The sequence below is a fragment of the Rhipicephalus microplus genome, chromosome 4, assembly GCF_043290135.1.
Source record: "Rhipicephalus microplus isolate Deutch F79 chromosome 4, USDA_Rmic, whole genome shotgun sequence".
Taxonomy (NCBI): Eukaryota; Metazoa; Arthropoda; class Arachnida; order Ixodida; family Ixodidae; genus Rhipicephalus; species Rhipicephalus microplus.
The window spans coordinates 97,465,799-97,484,409 of NC_134703.1; the positions used below are offsets into that span (position 1 = coordinate 97,465,799).

Genomic DNA, 18,611 nt, shown 5'->3' on the forward strand with positions numbered 1-18,611 from the left:
ATTTCCTTTTCCATTTGGTGGGCGTGCGATAGGTGCCAAGTGATGTTGTGTTGTGAGCCGCACACTATTCGCTGTATATTCACCATAACAGCGTAAACGTTGTAGCCGATCGCCGCGGACGGCGTAGACGGGTAGTGCCATCTGGCTGGCATTTTGCGCAATCAGGCAGGTTCCAGCAGCATCAGGCAAATCTTTACGTCACACGTAGAAGCGCACTCGGTTAGATTTTGGTATTGCAGTTTTTCGGCAATTAATAATTATTTTCTAATTTTTTTAGCATTTCAGTTATCGGGCATGTGAGAAGAGTGTCTAAGGAACATAAAAGCACCATTATCCTAACATGGTAAAAAAATCACCGTAGTTGGCCTTTAATCACATTTTACAGTTTCAGCACGTGCCATGCAATTGCAGCACCTGGGTCGCTCAAATACTCCCGCACAGGCGAGGGCAGTTCTAGCAGTTGCTCCTGTCTCTATATCAAACTTTCACTGAAGCTTCATGGCCAGTCAGGGTGTTAAAGAACTCTGCTAAAACTATGAAAATCTGATTGCTTTAGTAAGAATTGCACTACTTAAAGGCATACATGTATGTCTTTGACCTTCAAAAAGCTAAAGTGCAGTTGACATACTTGTACATACAGGAGCATTTGGGAGCATGCTTGTGAAAACTTACCTGTGTAAGGGATGAAAGCTTCAATGGTGGCGCGGCTGTTGGGCAATGCCAGCAAACGTTTTGGGGAGTGTGACTTGAGCACAACATTAAGAACTGCCTGCGCCGCTGCGCTGTGCTTGCTATTGGTGTTCCAGGTGGAAGCAAACTTGAGTAGGAGGTCTGGAAAGTTAGCGGTTGTTTAGCTCATGATTTATCTAACACTGTGCTGTTCACAAAGTTCATCGGAAGCTGTCGCACTCGGCATAGGTATGATAGGAACAATTATGATGACGAGAGAGAGAGTAGAAAAGTGTGCGGACATCTGAATATGTTTTATTTGATTTGATTTTCACCAGAATTTTACTATCCGAACAATTCGAACCAGACAAAAACAGTCAACGTCCGATTGACAGTGGCCCTCTCAGATTATTGGTATGCTTCACCCCATAGCATTCTCATATTGCAGCAAAACTGCATTTCAGGCTCTGTTAAGGTAGCAAATGTATCGACTCAAAAAAATTCTGGTTCCAAAATGGAGAAGATAGATATGGCAGAGACAGGGGAGCAACTAATCCAGTTTTGGACCTGAAATTTGGGCAGGAAGCACAAAAACTTGTTTGCGCCGCAAATTTTTACCGTCCGAAATTTCAGATGCGGAAAGTGTTATCAACAACAGCAACACTTTGGTTGTACCAAATCATCTGCATAAATACAATTTGGCCTCTTCACTGCCTCATTCTTGATAAGACAACTATGAAACACAAGAACTTAGGTCAAGCATTCTGACTGATTATGTTTTTACTATGGGTATGCAAATACTAAAATTTTGAATATGCTTCGAATAGTGTTTACTATTCAATTCGACTCACGACAGAATTTTTTTATTTAGACTTTTTGAACTTGCCAAGGACACCTACAGTCCCTGACTTTAAAATTACAGCAGTCCCTTCAAATTTTAAATATGCTTTACCCCATAACACTCTGTCATTGAGGCAAAGCTGCCTTTCGAGCTCTGCTGTAGTAGCAAATTTATTGGTTCTAACATACAGTTCTAACGTAAGGATGAGAGATGTGGCAGAATGGGGGGCTCAATGTTTTTTGAACCTCAAATTCGGGCAGGAAGTCCAAAACTAAGATGCCAAAGATTTCTAGCATCCGAAAACTCAGATGTTCTTATATATTGACGTCTACAAGGCAGATTTGGAGCACAACCTCTTGTATAAACTTACTACCTGCTCATCGGCGCAACCCCTATGAAGGCGTTTGGGTCTAAAAATTGTCGCATAGTAACCAGAGATGCTGCCAGGTACCACCACGACTTACCCCCATAGAAAACAACGCATGAGTGTCGTGGTGCATCGTCTATAAACTTACGATTTGCTCATGCTGCCGCTCCTGTGTTGCGATATTTGCTTTTGCTTGTTTATTTTTTGTTAGTTCTCTTGAAATGCCACAGCACTAGGAACAGCACGCCATGGCGCTACAACTATCCCCCATCGCTGCAGCGGTCAAACCGCTTTTCTGCATGTGTGTGCCATACTTTAGCTCTTTTTTTTTTTTACTAAGGCGCTCGCGCTGAGGTTGGGATCCGCTAGTGGTGAACCTGGAGCCAGCCACTGTGGTGCTTCTGACAGCTAGAATGTTGCTTCGAGATGCTTAATCCCTGAACGGTACCTGGCGGCATCTCTGGTTCCTACACGACAATTTTTAGACCCAAGTGCCTCCATAGGAGTTGCGCCGATGAGCAGGTCGTAAGTTTATAGAGGAGGTCAAGATTTGGAGCTCCGTACTTAACATAGCACACCCTGTTTTGCCACTTCAGTTGGGCTTCCACAGATGTCAAAAGAGAAGAAAATACTGAGGAAATAGCATCAATGGCTTTCGCGTGTAAAGTGGTGTCGAAAACACTTTGGTAGCATTATCTCACATACATCAATACAATTTGGCCCCTGCCTTCCCTTACCCTCGTATTCAGAAACGCTCCTTGACTTGACTTAGCACCGCCTTCCATGCAGCACAGACACATTTCGAATGTCCGACCTTGAGGCGTGGCAAGTCAAGTCAAGGAGCGTATCGCAATATGGAGGTTATTTTTGATAAGACAACTATGAGATACCACGCTGTGTTTCATCAACCTTGCCAAAGAAGGAACTTGATATCATTATCAGATAAAAAACATGCTAAGAAATCCTCTCCAACTTTTTTTTCTGCAATTTCACTTCAAGGTATTCAAAAACTGTTCTAGAAATAATTAGGAGAACTTTTTTTAAATATCCAGTTCCATTCGCACTCATACTTCAATATTCAAATTCGTTTCCTACCCAAAATTTTGCTATTTGCACAGCTCAATGGGAAAGAAAACAGGGAGGTAAGCCCGAGGAGGTCTCCACTTGGCAGTCTTGCACTATACATGGAAACGACACACAGGGTGCTAAAAGAATGAGAGGAGAGTCCATGAGGGCCCCACAATGTCATCATGGCTATGACGATGTCTGCCTAAGCCACTACATCATCAATTCCCAACCACAACGTTTCGTTAAAGGCATCAGAAATGACTCTTCAGTACCTCCCACTGAAGTTCATGCCAATCACTGTCGTAGAATTTTTCTTTCCCTGACTGGGTTGTGGTCCAGCTTTCACAGCGTGGCTGAAAGTGCTGCTTTTTGATGCTGAAATAAGGGAAATCTCAGAGAAGCTGAGCAAATGTTTCACTTCACCTGCACAGTTTGCATAGTAGGCTCTTGAATATTTCAATGATGAAAGAACAAGCATTTTGAAAATGCCAATCGAAGCCATAGATAGACAAAATGTGGACTAACATGCAGAAGCAACACAGAGGCTAATACAGTTAAACCTGCGTACAACGAACCTCCATATAACGAATTTCTCAATATAACAAAGTTATTCTATTGCCCGTCATTACTCCAAAGAAGCAAATTTATTTGTGACCCCTACGTAACGACGCAACAACGAGAGACATCCTTCATACAACAAATTTTCACCACTGAGAAACTAGAAATTTCACACAAAATTTTGTCATTTCGGTACAAGCATGCATCTTCTACGTTTGCCCCACTGTCGTAGAAGCACGAAGCGGTGGCAGCGCGCCTAATGCACTTGTGCCCCCAGCTACACCCCAACAAAAGCGAGCGCTCGTTATTGCGCGCGGGCGTGCACAAGGCGGGCGGGCGGGCCTGCGCCCCAAGAACTGGCGTTGCTGCTGTTCTTGCCGCGGCGGGCGCACACAGCCAATTAGCCAACACGACGGCACATTGCATTCACTGCAAATGAATGCAATAGCAACAAATTGTAATGTTATACAAAGTAAGGCTGCCAGCCAACTTTTTTGGATCTGATATTGCAGAACTTCTGCAATACGCTGGTGTAAGCAAATACAGCCGCTTAAGAGACAAGCTTAAGTGCTCTTTTCACAGTCTCTTCGCCTTAAAAGCGCACTGGTGCTTGCTGAGGTAGCACGCCCACCAGCAATCACGACCGTGCCCTTAAAATCAAAGTTCGCCGCTGCTATTCCAGCGAACCACCCCCCCTTTCCCCACGTCTTCTCGTGATCGGTTAAGACGGGTGGTTTCCTTTCTGTTTGAGCATTTGCAAGCTGTTCTAACACGCGATGGGATGTCGTCATATGCGCACTCCAGGTGATAGAGATGGGGCGGCTCATTTGATCTCTGCTTCAGTACTGCTCGCGTGTTTTACCCACTCGTAAAAGTGACAATGTGCGGGGGCATGTTATCAATTTGCACTTGTTACAGCAGATGGCGGTGACAGCAAAAACACGCCGAGTGTCTATATAATTGCTATTGCAATAATAATGCAGTTTTTTACTGCTAAACAACTGTTTTGGGTGGGTTAGCTCTGTCTTCAGTTTCCATTTTGTTTAATTTGTGCATTTATTTTTCTAATTTTGGTAGGAAACCTGCATACAACAAAATCCTCTTTATAGCAAAATTTTTGGAGAATTAGTCAGTTTCGTTATATCCAGGTTTAACTGTGGATAAAATACAGTCAATGGCTCAAAATCTCAACGTTCAACATTCTTCAACATGGACCTTGCATTCAGGGCATGAGCATGTTAAAACTGCAACCCAAGTGATATGCCGAATTAACGATTCATAAACAGAAAGTGAACTGCAAGCTCGTCTACAGGAGGTTTTGTGCAATTTTTGGAAGTCTAAAGTACAGGTGCTTGGTATGATGTCGAAAAAGAAATCCAGTGATGGCCAGCTCAGACAAACTGGCCAATGCTTTTATCAGCAGATGCACCTGTAGGTGTGCCATATTTATCATGTTCTAGTACCAGCAATAAGATCATGCCAAGAGTGATAGGACAATTGATTACTATAGGATCTGAGCCATCAATTATGATTTAGTTTGGCAGGAATCATAAATCTGAACTTGCCCACTGCTGAATTTAACAGCAAAGTATTGGTTAGGTGTGTTCCTCGATACCGTATCAAGTCACTATTAGATACTCACCTATCTGGTCATCTCTCAGTGGAGACAAGGCCTTCGTCAGTTTCTCGTCACTTTGATCCTCCAGGAGTATTTCTAAACAAAAGAATCACAAGGAGTGCAATTCCTTTCAGATATCAGAAACATGTGATACAAAAAAACTGCACTAAAATCTTAAACAGTTATATAAGCTTATCTGACATGATTTTAAGACAAGCAGGCACTGAGTAGTGTATGTATCTCAATTCACAAGGAAAAAACAAAATAAAAAAATAAGTTAAGAGCTGCTTGTTTGTGAAGCACTAAGTGCTTGTTTGTGAAGCACTAAGTGCTAACCACTTGGTTAAGTGTTAAACAGTGGATTGCTCCAGCTTCATGTTAGATAAAACTGCTGCTTGGGCGAGTTGGTTCATGATTGATATAAATTTACCAGCGCAAAAAAAAAACAAGAAACACTCAAGAAGGAACACACAGCTGTGTGTGTTTGTTCCTTTTTAAGTGTTTTGTCTTTTGGAGCTGGTAAATCTATCTTATTCATGTTAGACCTGCCAAGCTGGCTGGATAGCCTGGTAGCCACAGAGAGAGGAAAAAAGGGGGGGGGGGGGGATTCTCCATCCAGGCTATGCTTTGCAAAAAGTAGTTCAAACAAAAGCAGCAGTTGCGTAAGTCAAAGTTGATTCAGGACATTTTTCATTGCACAACCCGTTTATTTTTTTCAAGAGAACGCCACAAATCTGTACCACATACCTTTAACGATGTTTAGTGCCCTGAACGGATGCTCGAGCCTCAGCGCGAGCTGTAAAGCCTTGGTCCACTTCTTTTCCTTCAATAAGTTGCTAAGTTGTTGCTCTCTGCATGAGGGAACACACGGTTGGAAGGTACATCCAAGACATTTTATCATGTATGCACACACATACATGTATGTGCACTCAAGCATACACACATACAAATAAAAAAGTGTGCTGACGCAGCACGTGATGGCACTTGGCTATTTTCTAAGTTCGAAAATTGACACCTATTCAATCTTTGTCGATAGATGCAGAGTTGGTGTGAACATGACCCCAGGAAAATGCAGGATGCCTAGTACCGACACGTCAACAAAACATGAAGACTCCCCCTAACTCACTTTCTAGCAACAACAGCCCTACATGTTTAAATAGGCGAACCCAGAAATCAGTAACAATCTTGCTTCTTTCTGGTGATTTTTTCAACACGACGTGTTTCATGCCGGAGTCCACCACAGCTCCGCTGACGTATTTATGACATAAGATATATACTAACAGATTGCAAAGAAAAAAAACAAGAAGCAAAAATTCCGGCAACTTCTCGATTCGCAGCGCTAGCCACTATGCCATGGAGCTAACATTGTAGAGGATGCTAACGGCAAGCCATTTGTATACGCCATGTACCTCTTGGCAGTCATCAGAGCTGCAAAACATCACCACGTTCTCGTTATCAGTAACGAGATGTCATGACAAGCTCACGCAGAGGCGCTCTCTAACGGCTGTCGCCTCTACGGAGCGCCGCCTCCACTGAGCGTGGCTGTCCTGCACGCGCCCTTATCAGACTCGTAGTTTGGGAGAGGACGAAGGTCACTTTGCTCGCTGCCGCAGCTACGTTTATGAAAGGAGCATGCTGCTGACACGTGACGAAGTAAGAATGGTGACAGTTGTTCGCACTCACTCTGTGTATACTTATGCTCACGTTTCATGCGTCTTTCTTTGTTTGAACAGCACACTTAAGTGCAAAGCTGCGACAGTTGTTAGTCTGCACTCGTCCTGTGTGTGCATGCTCAATTCGTGCTTGCTTTCTGCTTGAGGTGTGCGCTGCAAGTTTCAGGCTGCTTACCGTTCTTCACGTGACTTTGCAATTTGTTGCTGTTGCTGAAACAACGCACAATAGACGCTCAACTACCTCTGTGAAGACACCTTTTACTTTCGTGTCATGCCCATTCCTAGATAGGGGAATCAGCCACGTTTTTTTTTTATGCTGTACTCAAAAACAGCTTGCTGTGGTAGTGTTTTCCTACACCCCCACTACATGACGCCAAAGTGAGCTGTAATTTTGCATGATCTTGTGGCCACTGTAATAATCTATCTGCTTTGGAGCAGTATACATGTCTCTACACTCCGTCTACACCTCTGTGCACCGGTTCATGTCAGCCAACCAGTAACACAGGCAGCTGTGTGGCCTAATGAAAAAAGTGCAATAAGCCCAACTAATACTTCTGTGAATCTTGCAACCAATAAAAGATTGTACAACAATGTATTTCTACTAGTTGTTAATTTTACATTTTCCCCATTATTCTTTTCCATCTTTCTCTCTCTTGTTTACTGAATCCGCATCTCTGAGGCTGCCTAAACCCAAGAGCCAGACTGCGATCGCCATAGTCAATTGTAGATGTTTATTATTGAGTCAACATTCCATGTATTACGAGCATCAGTCAGCATTCTGCAGAAGGTGACCAAAGGTGAACAATGAAGCTCCCTTCATTTTTTTTTTTCCTCTTGCAATTGGCTAAGCTAAACTCACTGCATTGCATGAAGCTGGTAAGTAGCACTTTAGGACTAGACAATTGTCACTACAGCCAGCACAAAAATGGAAGATCTTCATCAAATAAGATTCAAAGTATAATCAATTTTCACTCACTGCAATATCATCTCCTCCTGTTTAGCCAGTGCTTCCTGCCTCTCTTCCGATGTGCAATCCTGAAAACGAAACAAAGTACAGCACGCGTGAGCATCTGAGCTGTAAATCTCTGCAATCACAAATGGGGCTCAAAGCTTTGCTGCCCCTTTACCATTCACAATTTCTTTGCTATGACATAAAAGTGCAATACAACAACAGTTGTGAGATCACCCTATCAAATGCCTTTGTGCTAAATATCCACAAACTTAATGCAGGAGCGATTTTCTCTTCAGGAACATCCTATCGACGTCATGAATTACTTCGACTTACAAGCTCAAACATGCTTGTCAGTGACTTGCTAAAAGCAGTAAACATGAGAAAAGTGCTTCGCAAACGAAAAAGTAAAGTTATCATGAGGCACATGCCATAGGCTTGTGGTCAGCAGTTAAATTTATCAGCCATTCAGCCGTTGCTGCAGATCTCATATATTGTGTGAATGTAGCATCAGCATAATGAGTTATAATTAGAGCTGTGCAAATAAGAAAATTTGGGGTGCTAAGCAAATTTGAATATTAAAGTTTGAGTGTGAATGTAATTGAATGTTTTTTTTAAATAATACCTTATACTGGGGATTGTAGGTCGAGATTTTTTTTCCAGACAATGTCCTTAAAAAGTCACTTCTCGGCCTATATAGCAGCCCTTGGCACATATGTACTGAGTGATTGTTTGGCAACAGGGAGCGTTGCATGCTTCTTGGAGATCAGTATCAACATCGCCTTCATAGGCCGACGACCGACACCACTTTTCTTGTTCATCTAGCGTTCCTAGTATAGTGAACTTGAAGAGATGTATTGGTGTGACCTGAGTGGCGTGCCTCGTTTCCCGGTGGCCCTTTACACTCTGGAGAGCCACTAGGGTTAGTGGGGGTGCTGCTGCTCCTTTTCAAACTGTGACGGTGGCGCAGACAATTGGGCCCCGCGTGCTAGTAACATTGGCTGGGCCTTTGTATGATCAAGGAGGGGGTACAGTGACTGCCACTCAGGCGCCGGGGAATAACTCTTGCGAGGCTTCTTGTTTAAAAATGAATGCACAATTTGTTTACATATCAACAGGAGTTAAGCACACAAGATGTAGAAATGCACCTTTACGTGAAACACGAGAGGGCCAGCAAAGGCCAGAGAGAGAACTAGCTGCTAGCGCACATGCATGCGACGCGCTCTTGATATCCCCGGGCCCATGCATGCGCTTCTCGTCAAACGTTTTTCAAGGACGCAGACTCCGTGTAGTAGCAACGCCAATGTACGTTCCTGACTGCGTGCAAGGGTGCCTCTTGCACGCAGATGAGCGTCCCTAGCAGACTGGGCCTTACCCATGCAGATTGCCAGTCTGCGTGGGTATGGCAGTCATGAGAGTTGGGAGAAGCCATTAACCTTTAGAGCCTTCTCGTGTGGACCGTTTGCACAGAGCATGTACACCGCGTGCAGCCCGCAGTGTGGCAAAGAGGCGGAACGACTTGCACTGCTTCGCTTCAGGGGGCCACCCTGGCTACACAAGTGGACCCACAGCACCTCTGTTCACGGCACCGAAAGATTACGACATCCGCGAGAATTGGGAGTGCAAGCTTCACAGGAAGGTGTCACAGAACGAGCGCTAAAAATGAGCGCGCCGCCAAATTCTTGCGACAACGGGCGGGAGAAACGCCGCGAGGTCAAAAGAAAAAAAAAAGAGAAAACAAACATCCAAGGCTCCCGGGCGCGCGCTCTCCCCGCAGAAGCATGGCTTCACGACGAACCTCCTCACCCCGCATCAGCGGCCCAGCAAGCCCGCGATTTTTTTAGAATGAACGGGGCGGGGCCATACCGAGTTGACTCACCGGCCGGAGAGGGCATTCCAACCGTCTCGCCCTCTTCCCAGCTTTCGCCGCGTATCGCGCCGACGAAATGACGAGAAATTTCTGGAAGGTGGCGCGGAAGGTATTTAATCGAGCGGCCGAGACGAGAAATCAGGAGAAGACGGAAAGTTAGCGCCGGAGCGCGTAGGGATTCCGCCGTGGAGTCGGCGAAGGTGCTGTCCGTAGTGACAGAGCAGGAGATCAAGAGGAGTTCCACCTGTGGGTGAAGGCTCGAGCTACAGGCAAGAGCGTGTGTTTACCGCTATCGAGCGAAGACGCGGGCAACAGCTGCGTGTGTGAAGCCGACGGTTTTCCGGTGAAGAAGTTGAAGTTTGAAGAGTGGCCAATTGAAGACGGGAGTTTTCCTGGAAGAGAAACTCCGGCGAGGTTTCCTGGAGAGAAGCTTCGAGGGCTGCGGAACGACAACAACGCTGGACTTTGAGTGAGTGATTCTCGGAAGAGTATCATTCAGACTTTTGTTCCAAGGACTTTGGACTGAATAGGTTTTCTATCTCTTTAGTCTTTAAGTGTCTTGGATGTTAAATGCATGCGACTGCATTGTAGTGCGTATTGTTGTCCGTGTCCGTTGTTTCAAGTGTGGCTGATTGTATTGTGAAGCACGTAGATTGATTGGTTTCATTGGTGACATATTGTATGCAACTATTGTGGAGTGTGCATTTTTGTGTATTGTTTTCGATCTGCCATTATTGAGAATATAATTTGTTTGTTTATCAACTCTCGGCTCTGACTTGTTCTTTGGGCCACAGCCGGCGTCCGCTGGCGCGCCAAAAAGGACCAATTCTAAATTGTCCACGCTTTCGTGGTGCGGTTCGGGGGGCCGATACTTCGGCTCTTGGAATTAGCCCGGCGACTGCCTCCCTATTTAACGGGACACGTGTGACAGAAGGATAAAGCTTTCATCATTACTTTCACTGTATTTCATTTCATTTTTCATTTCATTTTTATTTCCTTAAGGACCCCACTCGGGGGTATTACATAAGGGGTGGATACACAGGAAAAGAACATTTGAACACGTTAGTTTTCGCAGCAGAGGTGATTTGTAAGATTTGTCGCGAAGGATGATGGGCAGGTGGTTGAAGCAATGGAGCAGGGAAGGTCGTTCCAATCCTTGACGGCGCGGGGAAAAAAAGAAGCGGAAAAAGCGGCAGTTCTGTTACGATAACGGGACACTTGAAGTGGATGGCTTGTGCGGTGTGAGATGTATGTCGGGGGGAGGATGTAAGGAGCTGCATTGAGAGAAGAATGAAAAAATTTATGAAAGAGAGAAAGGGTGGCGATACGGCGGCGCACAGAGAGGGGTGATAAACCGGATTGTGCTTTCAAGGATGAAATACTGATGTCGTATGAGTACTGGGAGTGAATGAATCGAGCGGCGCGATTTTGGACAGATTCGAGGTCGTTAATGAGGTATGTTTGGGGCGGGTTCCATATGGGGGAGGCATATTCGAGTTTCGATCTGATGAGGGACTGATATGCTACCAACTTCACATGTTTTGGTGCATGACGTAGGTGACGCTTCAAGAAGCCCAGAGTTTTATTTGCCGATGAAATGACGTTAGTAATATGCGCATTCCAAGTGAGATCGCAATACAATGTGACACCTAGATACTTGTAGGATGGTTGTGATTGTACAGGGACGTTGGCGATATGATATGAAAAAATGAAAGGATTCTTACGGCGGGTAAACGTAACAAGTTTGCATTTGTTAGGGTTAAGAAACAAAAGCCAATTATCGCACCAATCTTGAATGTGGTTAAGATCGTTCTGGAGAAGATTTTGGTCGTGAGTGTTAGTTACTGTCCGATAGATTACACAGTCATCTGCAAACATGCGGATTTTGCAGGATACGCTGAGGGGTAAGTCGTTGATGTATATCAGAAACAGGAGGGGGCCAAGAACTGAACCTTGAGGTACGCCTGATGTTACTTTGAGGTAAGCAGAAGATTTATTATTGACATGCACAAACTGAGAACGGTTAGTTAGAAATGCTTTGATCCAATTTAGTACACTTGGGTCTAAGTTTAACTGGGATAGTTTTAGCATTAGTCTTTGGTGGGGTACTGTGTCGAATGCCTTTGCGTAATCTAGAAAGATTGCGTCAGTTTGTAAGTTATTGTCAAGGTTAGCATGCAGATCGTGAAGAAATATTGCTAGTTGTGTTTCGCAGGAGAATCCTTTCCTAAAACCATGCTGGCTGGGGTGAAAAAAGTTGTTGGAATCTAGAAAGTTTACAATCTGAGAGTAGATGACATGTTCCATGATTTTGCATGGGACGCTTGTTAAAGAAATGGGACGGTAGTTCAATGGACAGTTCTTATCACCTGATTTGTAGATGGGAACGACCTTGCCCATGTTCCAGTCATCTGGAAGAATGCCTGTGGAGAGCGACTGCGCATATATCAAGCACAGAAATGGGGCGATGGTGTCATGGATATTTTTTAACACTTTTGAGTTAATATCATCGACGCCACCTGATGAGGACAGTTTCATGTTTTGAATAATACTTGAAATACCACCTGCGCAAAAAACAATTGAGCCCATAGCGGATGTCAACAGCACCGGGGCAGGAGAGGAAGGTACGCTAGATTCGTTAGTAAACACTGATGAAAATGCGCTGTTAAAAGCATCAGCACATTGATCATCTGAGAGCATGTGACCCGAATCATTAGTAAGGTGGATGGTGCTGGTAGGCCGAGGGTTTACTATCTGCCAGAATTTACGTGTGTTATTGGTTAGCATGCCTGGTAAATCCTGGTTCAAAAACGTATATTTTGCGTTACTAATAGCGGTAGTATATTCCTTTTCGGCTGTGTTGTATTTCGCCCAAGCTTCAGGTGTCTCGTTTGCTTTTGCTGTGCGAAAAAGGCGCTTTTTTCTATTCGCTAGTCTCTTTAGTTTGTTTGTAAACCAGGGTTTCTGCGGCGTGCTACGGAATGATGTTGTGGGGATAAATTTGCTAATTAATTTATTCATCCTATTTTTAAAAATATCCCAATTATTGCTCACAGATCGGGAGTGAAAGCTATGTTCGAAATCTGGAAAGAAGTGTTTGAGTTCTTTGTTCATGGCCTCATAATTACCTTTATCGTATAAGGTAATTGTTTTCTTGAGTTTGTCGCGCCGCTCAAGAGGGAAGGAAAAAACTGCATGTATTACTTTGTGGTCACTAATTTCGGGTAGGTATGACATGGACAATAAAGAGTCTGGGCGGTCGGTTAGTATTAAATCTAAGATGTTAGCACAGCCGCCTGATATGCGCGTGGGCTCTGACACAAGTTGAGATAAGTTAAAATTCAAACAAACGTCTATGAAATCTTTCGTTTCGACATCGTATGCCGACGAGGGTGCAGGGTTATGCCAATCAATTTTCGGGAAATTAAAGTCCCCAAAAAGTAAAATGTGAGCGTTAGGGTAGGTGGTCGTGAGTGTGCTCATTATATTATATAAATCACGTATATGTGAAGATCACTTTGAACCGCACTTCGCATTTGATATTTTTCTAATACTTCGAAGTGAAAATGCAGAAAAGAGGTTCCCAAAGATCCCTAAGCACATTCTTATGAGATAGGAACATGAAAGTGTTTCTCTTGGCAAGGTTGGTGAAGTGCTGGAGGGATGGTGTTCCCGAATTGTTTTGTCAAGGATGTGGCGATGCAGAGACCTAACTGCATTTATTTACATGATTTGACGCAATGAATATGGTGTCGACAATACTTTACAGATAAAAAAGGAAAAGATGCTACTTCCTTCCCCTCAACTTCTGTGGGTAGCCAACTGATTTGGCGGACAAGGGTGTGCTCCCTTTGAACTGAGAGTTGCTAATCTGCCTTGTAGACGTCAATGTATAAAAACATATGAAATTTCAAATGCCAAAAATCTTTTATTTTTTAAATCATTCTTGTCGGAAATGGCATTAAGGGGAGTTACTACTCGAAGACACTTTTTTTAATATTAACCCAAGAGCCACGAAACTGCAGCTGTAATGGAACTCTTTATACTGATTTCAAATATATAATTAGCTTTTTTGCAAGTCACATACTTTTAGCTCTGCGACATGACAAAGCAAACACACCTTTACCATTTTGCCCCCTCCCCCCCCCTCTTTTCATCCCCAAGCTCCCGTAATTTTTAACCATTCAGATTTTTTAGCATCCAGATTGCCAGGAGTGCAAGCTTGTTCTCTGCTACCTTGCGCCTCGAGCACTCAGCATGAGCTGTGCGGGAGGCGCATTGCAGTGGCAGGAAACATGACGATCACAACGATGGGCAATGAAGATGATGCTACAGATTACTTCCCCTCGAGGAACAAGCCAGAAATGAGAATTATGGGGGAGCATGTACAAGAAAGTTTGCAACATGAGACCAAAGGGTCCGTGGGCAGTCCAGGTTGTCAATGTGAAAGGACTATCAAAGTATGTTAGGTCTCTAGCGGGCGACTCTCGGTGTTGCGCAGCCACCAGGGGTCATGACGAAGGGACGCCCTTGGCCCTAGCAAATGAAACCAAAAACGTGGAAACCTGCAGGGTAGGGATGCGAGTTACGAGAAGTCGTAGTCGGGGGAGTCGGGTATTAGAGTTTCACACTGCTACACAATCATTACGTCGACGAATCATCGGAGCATAATGGCCTAGCAGAACTTGGTGCGTGGACGCGTTAGAAAGTGAAAGAAAGTGATAGGAAAGAAGTTTCCATACCTTCCAGACCAATATGGTTGAGTCGGCGCCACCGGTAACGAGCAGAGATTCATCAGAGCTGACGGCAAGTGCCCAAGCCTTGTCCTCGTGGTCATCCAGTGTCTGGACACACTCGTTTGCGTTCACGTTCCACAGCTTCAAGTTGCCATCGGCGCCACTAGAAGTGAATGCGACCAAAAACAGTGAGGCCTCATTATTCAAGCCACTGAAGTCAGACAACCGGCACAGGCCTACGTCAGGCCCCTGCCGACCATAATTTCCAGAGAGAGGTAGTAGGGGCACATTCGTTTTTCCCTTTCAATATTGAAAGGATAAAAATTCAGCAGATCCTACGTAGTACCATGAAAATTGATGTCATGCGAAGCCTGCCATGGGAAGCTTACTGTGGTGTAATTTTTTGTTGAGTGAAACATTACAAAATGTATAATGTATGAATGTCAAATGTATAAATGTTATATGCGCAGACTTGTACGTTGAACAGTCACATATGTTTTATATAACCAGAAGCTTACAGCTGTGTAATAATGCCAAAAGCAACATTGGTATTACCAACACAAGAAGCGGTAAGCTGAAATGTAGCGCTTGTGCTTGAGAGGATGGTAGCCATGCACAGTGCTACGTTGACCAACTGCAGTGGATGGCACTTAACTACAATTGACACTAACTCGACGTGACACCTGCATCCCTGGAGTACATATGTAATGTTAATAAAATTAGATGCCCAGCCCTGCAATCACAATTTATGTCATGCCTGCATAGGGTCTCTTACCAAAGCGATTCCAAGACCTAGCATAGCTCTGCGGCAGAATACTTATTACCACACAGAATGCTTGGGTTTGATTCCTGCTGGCACCACAACATCTATCTGCGTTCGTCGGGTCAATGCCACCGATGCTAGTTCCTCTCATTGCTCTCACATTTAACTTATTAATGTCAGTTCTTGCCGTTCTTCAGCAGATACAAACTGTCGAGCCCCTGTGGCCGGCACAGGCACATACCCGCATCCCGCGGCCGGTATGGTGGTATACGGGTATGTGCCACATGTGACTACAGCAAAGGGTTTGACAACATACATGATGGTATTTTCACATTATCAGAAATGGAACAAGGTACATGCATTTGGGAGCTTTCCTGCGAGCAGGCAAGATCGTCTTTCGTAGTAGGCTTGGAAATACCAGAAAGGCCTTCTGGAGCAAGTTTAGTGCAGTCAGAGAGAACATGCAGATCAGACGTAGGCCTGTTTCACAGAGCCTGTGAAGCAACATTTGTCCAGTGCCTCATTTTTTACACACACCAAGTTAAATTGTGCAACAGCCTTATTATTACAATAGAAATTATGTTAACACAAGCGACAGAATTTCACCCTCGCCGTAATGTCTTGTGTAAAATATAAAATCAATAACATACCCCAGCGCATCGCATGTTTTACCCACGAGTAAAAGCGCGCCAGCAGGGGCAACAAACATGGGTGAAGCAGGTATCAAACAAGCCGGCCCATCTCAGTCGCTTGAGGGTACATGCGATGACACCACCCCTCTCAGGAGGCCTCCCGTTGAAGCAGGGAAAAACTTGAAGAAGCATGAAAATACGCAAGGGGAGGGGGAAGACGTGCCGCTCGAGCAGCTACTGTGAACTTTGCATCTAAGGGCGCAGTCACGATCATTGGCGCACGCGCCATCTTGACAACCACCAGCGGGAGGCTCTCGTACCCTTCAAAGTGCGTCACAAAGATAGCGCGCAAAATACCATATTTACTCACCTAATGAACGCACTTTTTTCTTGAAAAATCGGAGCAAAGTTGGGGGGTGCTTTTATTACACGGTGTAAATTTTATGAAAACTTTTTTGGGAGAAGCGAAAAATGCGTTAATGCAAAAAAAAAGTTAGGTAGCTTAGCCTTTCGCAATTTACATACGCAAACACTGTTTAGAAACAGCTTCTTTGTTACACTTTACTCATGTTCGGTGGTTGATGGTGCTATTTTCTGCAAGCTGGTTCCGGGCCGCCCGCGCTCTCCATAAACACGTTTTGCGGCTATTTTGTCTCGCAATCATTTAACCGCAACAGTAGTATCTGCTGTGATCTCGAGGGGTGCCCAAAAGCGTGCACTACGATGCTACAACGCACTTTGCGAACTTCGCGGCAACCTCGCACAATGACCGTGACAACGCTGTTAACATTGTAGCAAGCACGACGAAGTCGTGGTAGGAAGTATCTAACATTGCAGCAAGCTACCCACGTAGCATCAAAACAAACCGTCTATAACAAGATTTAACGAAAAAATACAGCCGCTGCCTCGCTTCCACATGAGAAGTTCCTCTACGCATGGATAGCAAGCGAAGCGAGAATCCAGGGTGCTACCATATTGCGGAAACAAGCGATTTTTTCTGGTTTTCCAAAAGTTGGGTTTTTTTGGGGGGTGAGTTGATTCTTTGGAAAAAAAGTTGGCCTCATATCTGCATGTAAGCTGCAAATGCCGTCGAAAGACGATAGCCTCGCGTGTGGAGAGAGTGAACAAAACATTTATTTGATGTTCTGTGCAAGAAAATCGGTGAATGGTATTCGGGAGGCGCTGCGTTAGAGTGTCTCGAGCGTGCAGCGGAGGCGAACAAACGCATCAATCACGTCACACGTGAGACATGAGCGCCATCTGGCAGTTTTCTTGGAAAACAAAGCGCGTGGCTCCGAGACAGGTGTGTGCGTCCGTCTCTGAGGTGATAGGGCAACGGGTAGGTGCCACCACCGTCTCGTCTTAGCAAAGCGTTGCAAACACTTGCCGTTTCGTGCAAGCGTTGCATGGTCAGAGCAGTGTGATAGGCGCTACGGTCTTTCAAATTACTTATGTATGCCTTTTCTAGTAAAAGGCGCACGTGCAGAATATGTACGTGTTGTTATGGTGCCCCAGACATGCACAATAATTGCTTTTTAATTGACAATTGCACAAGTATGAACGCTAAACCTTGAGCCACATTGGTGGGAACTGCGGATAGGATCGGCTGCTTCAAGTACCCGGTGCCGTTAAGAGTGGACAAACAGACAAATGTACAGACAGACAGACAGACAGACAGACAGACAGACAGAACAAAGTTTTTGCATTGAAGGTCCCCAAGAAAGACAATCGTCTTTAAAAATGAAAAGGCAAGAGAATAAGAGAAAGGGGTGTGGAGTGCATGATAAGTGTCCCTCATGTGAGGACACCTCAACCCATACACTCAAAAACGGGAATGTAAAAAACAGAAGAGATCCACCGGGCGTACGGGGAGACTCAAGGTGTTGGTTTGCGGGACTGCAGCCAATTAATGTAGGGGCTGCGTTTATTATGCAGGGGGAAAAAAACCATACTTTGATGACTGAAGTTAGGGGTGCGTTTATTATGCGAGTGCCTTTATTACGCGAGTAAATACGGTATGTTGCTCTCCCTGGCATGGCTGTATTCTTTCACACCAGCGTCTTGTAGAGTTACGTGAAATCGGATTTAAAAAAGTAAGATGTCAGCTTCACTTCATAGAACATTACAATCTGTTGCTATCGCACTCGTTGCTGACAGCCGGCCGCATATTTTTTTTTTAACCTGACCGCATAAATGTGAACCGCCGAGTCCATAAGCGCCACATAATACAGTACAGCGGCGAACTGAACAATAAGCACAAGCGCTTGATGAGCAGTACTGTGCACCTGCATTTAGCAGGATGTTCCGGGAGCATGACACCATCCCCACTTCTTTGGAGCACTCTTACCGTCATCCTTTCTTTTTCCTTTTCTAAATGCTACCATTACGTTACAAAAAATTTTGCTTCTATGCAAGGCCAAAGCAATGAATATAATAGAATATAATACCAACAAATTATTATGTTATACGAAGCCTACAAAGTAGGATTTGCCGCTAACTCTTTTGGATCCAATATCGCACAACTATACGTATCACTAGAGTGATGATCTCGTAGCTGTCTCTTCGCATTGAGAGCGCTGAGAACGCAGCACATTATAAGCATTTACAAGCCATTCGCGCCGATGTTTGCTGAAGTAGGGTGCGCGCCATCGATCTTTACCTTACATTCAAGTGTTCACAATTGCTGCGCATGTGATCACAGCCTTAACAAAACCACTAATATATTTGTTCCAATGAAACTGAAAGCCCGATGTTTCAGCCATGTTTCCAGGCAAGGGGACACCCTGCGACTAAATTGGGGTGCTGCGGCACAGTATGGCGCTGATTAGCAAGTTTAGCATAACAGAGGTGGTTCGGCACAGACTGGT

General features: G+C 44.6%; 1 protein-coding gene across 1 annotated transcript in view; it reads right to left on the reverse strand.

Moving 5' to 3' along the window:
• LOC142814510 (transducin beta-like protein 3) overlaps window positions 1-18,611 on the reverse strand; it is a 63,846-nt gene that overhangs the window by 12,173 nt on the left and 33,062 nt on the right. Inside the window, exons 16-20 of the mRNA XM_075893324.1 lie at window positions 14,356-14,512; window positions 7,771-7,829; window positions 5,869-5,972; window positions 5,146-5,217; window positions 673-831 (exon numbers count right to left, since the gene is read on the reverse strand). Of these exons, the coding sequence (XP_075749439.1) occupies window positions 673-831; window positions 5,146-5,217; window positions 5,869-5,972; window positions 7,771-7,829; window positions 14,356-14,512 (551 nt within the window). The remainder of the gene's footprint in view (window positions 1-672; window positions 832-5,145; window positions 5,218-5,868; window positions 5,973-7,770; window positions 7,830-14,355; window positions 14,513-18,611) is intronic.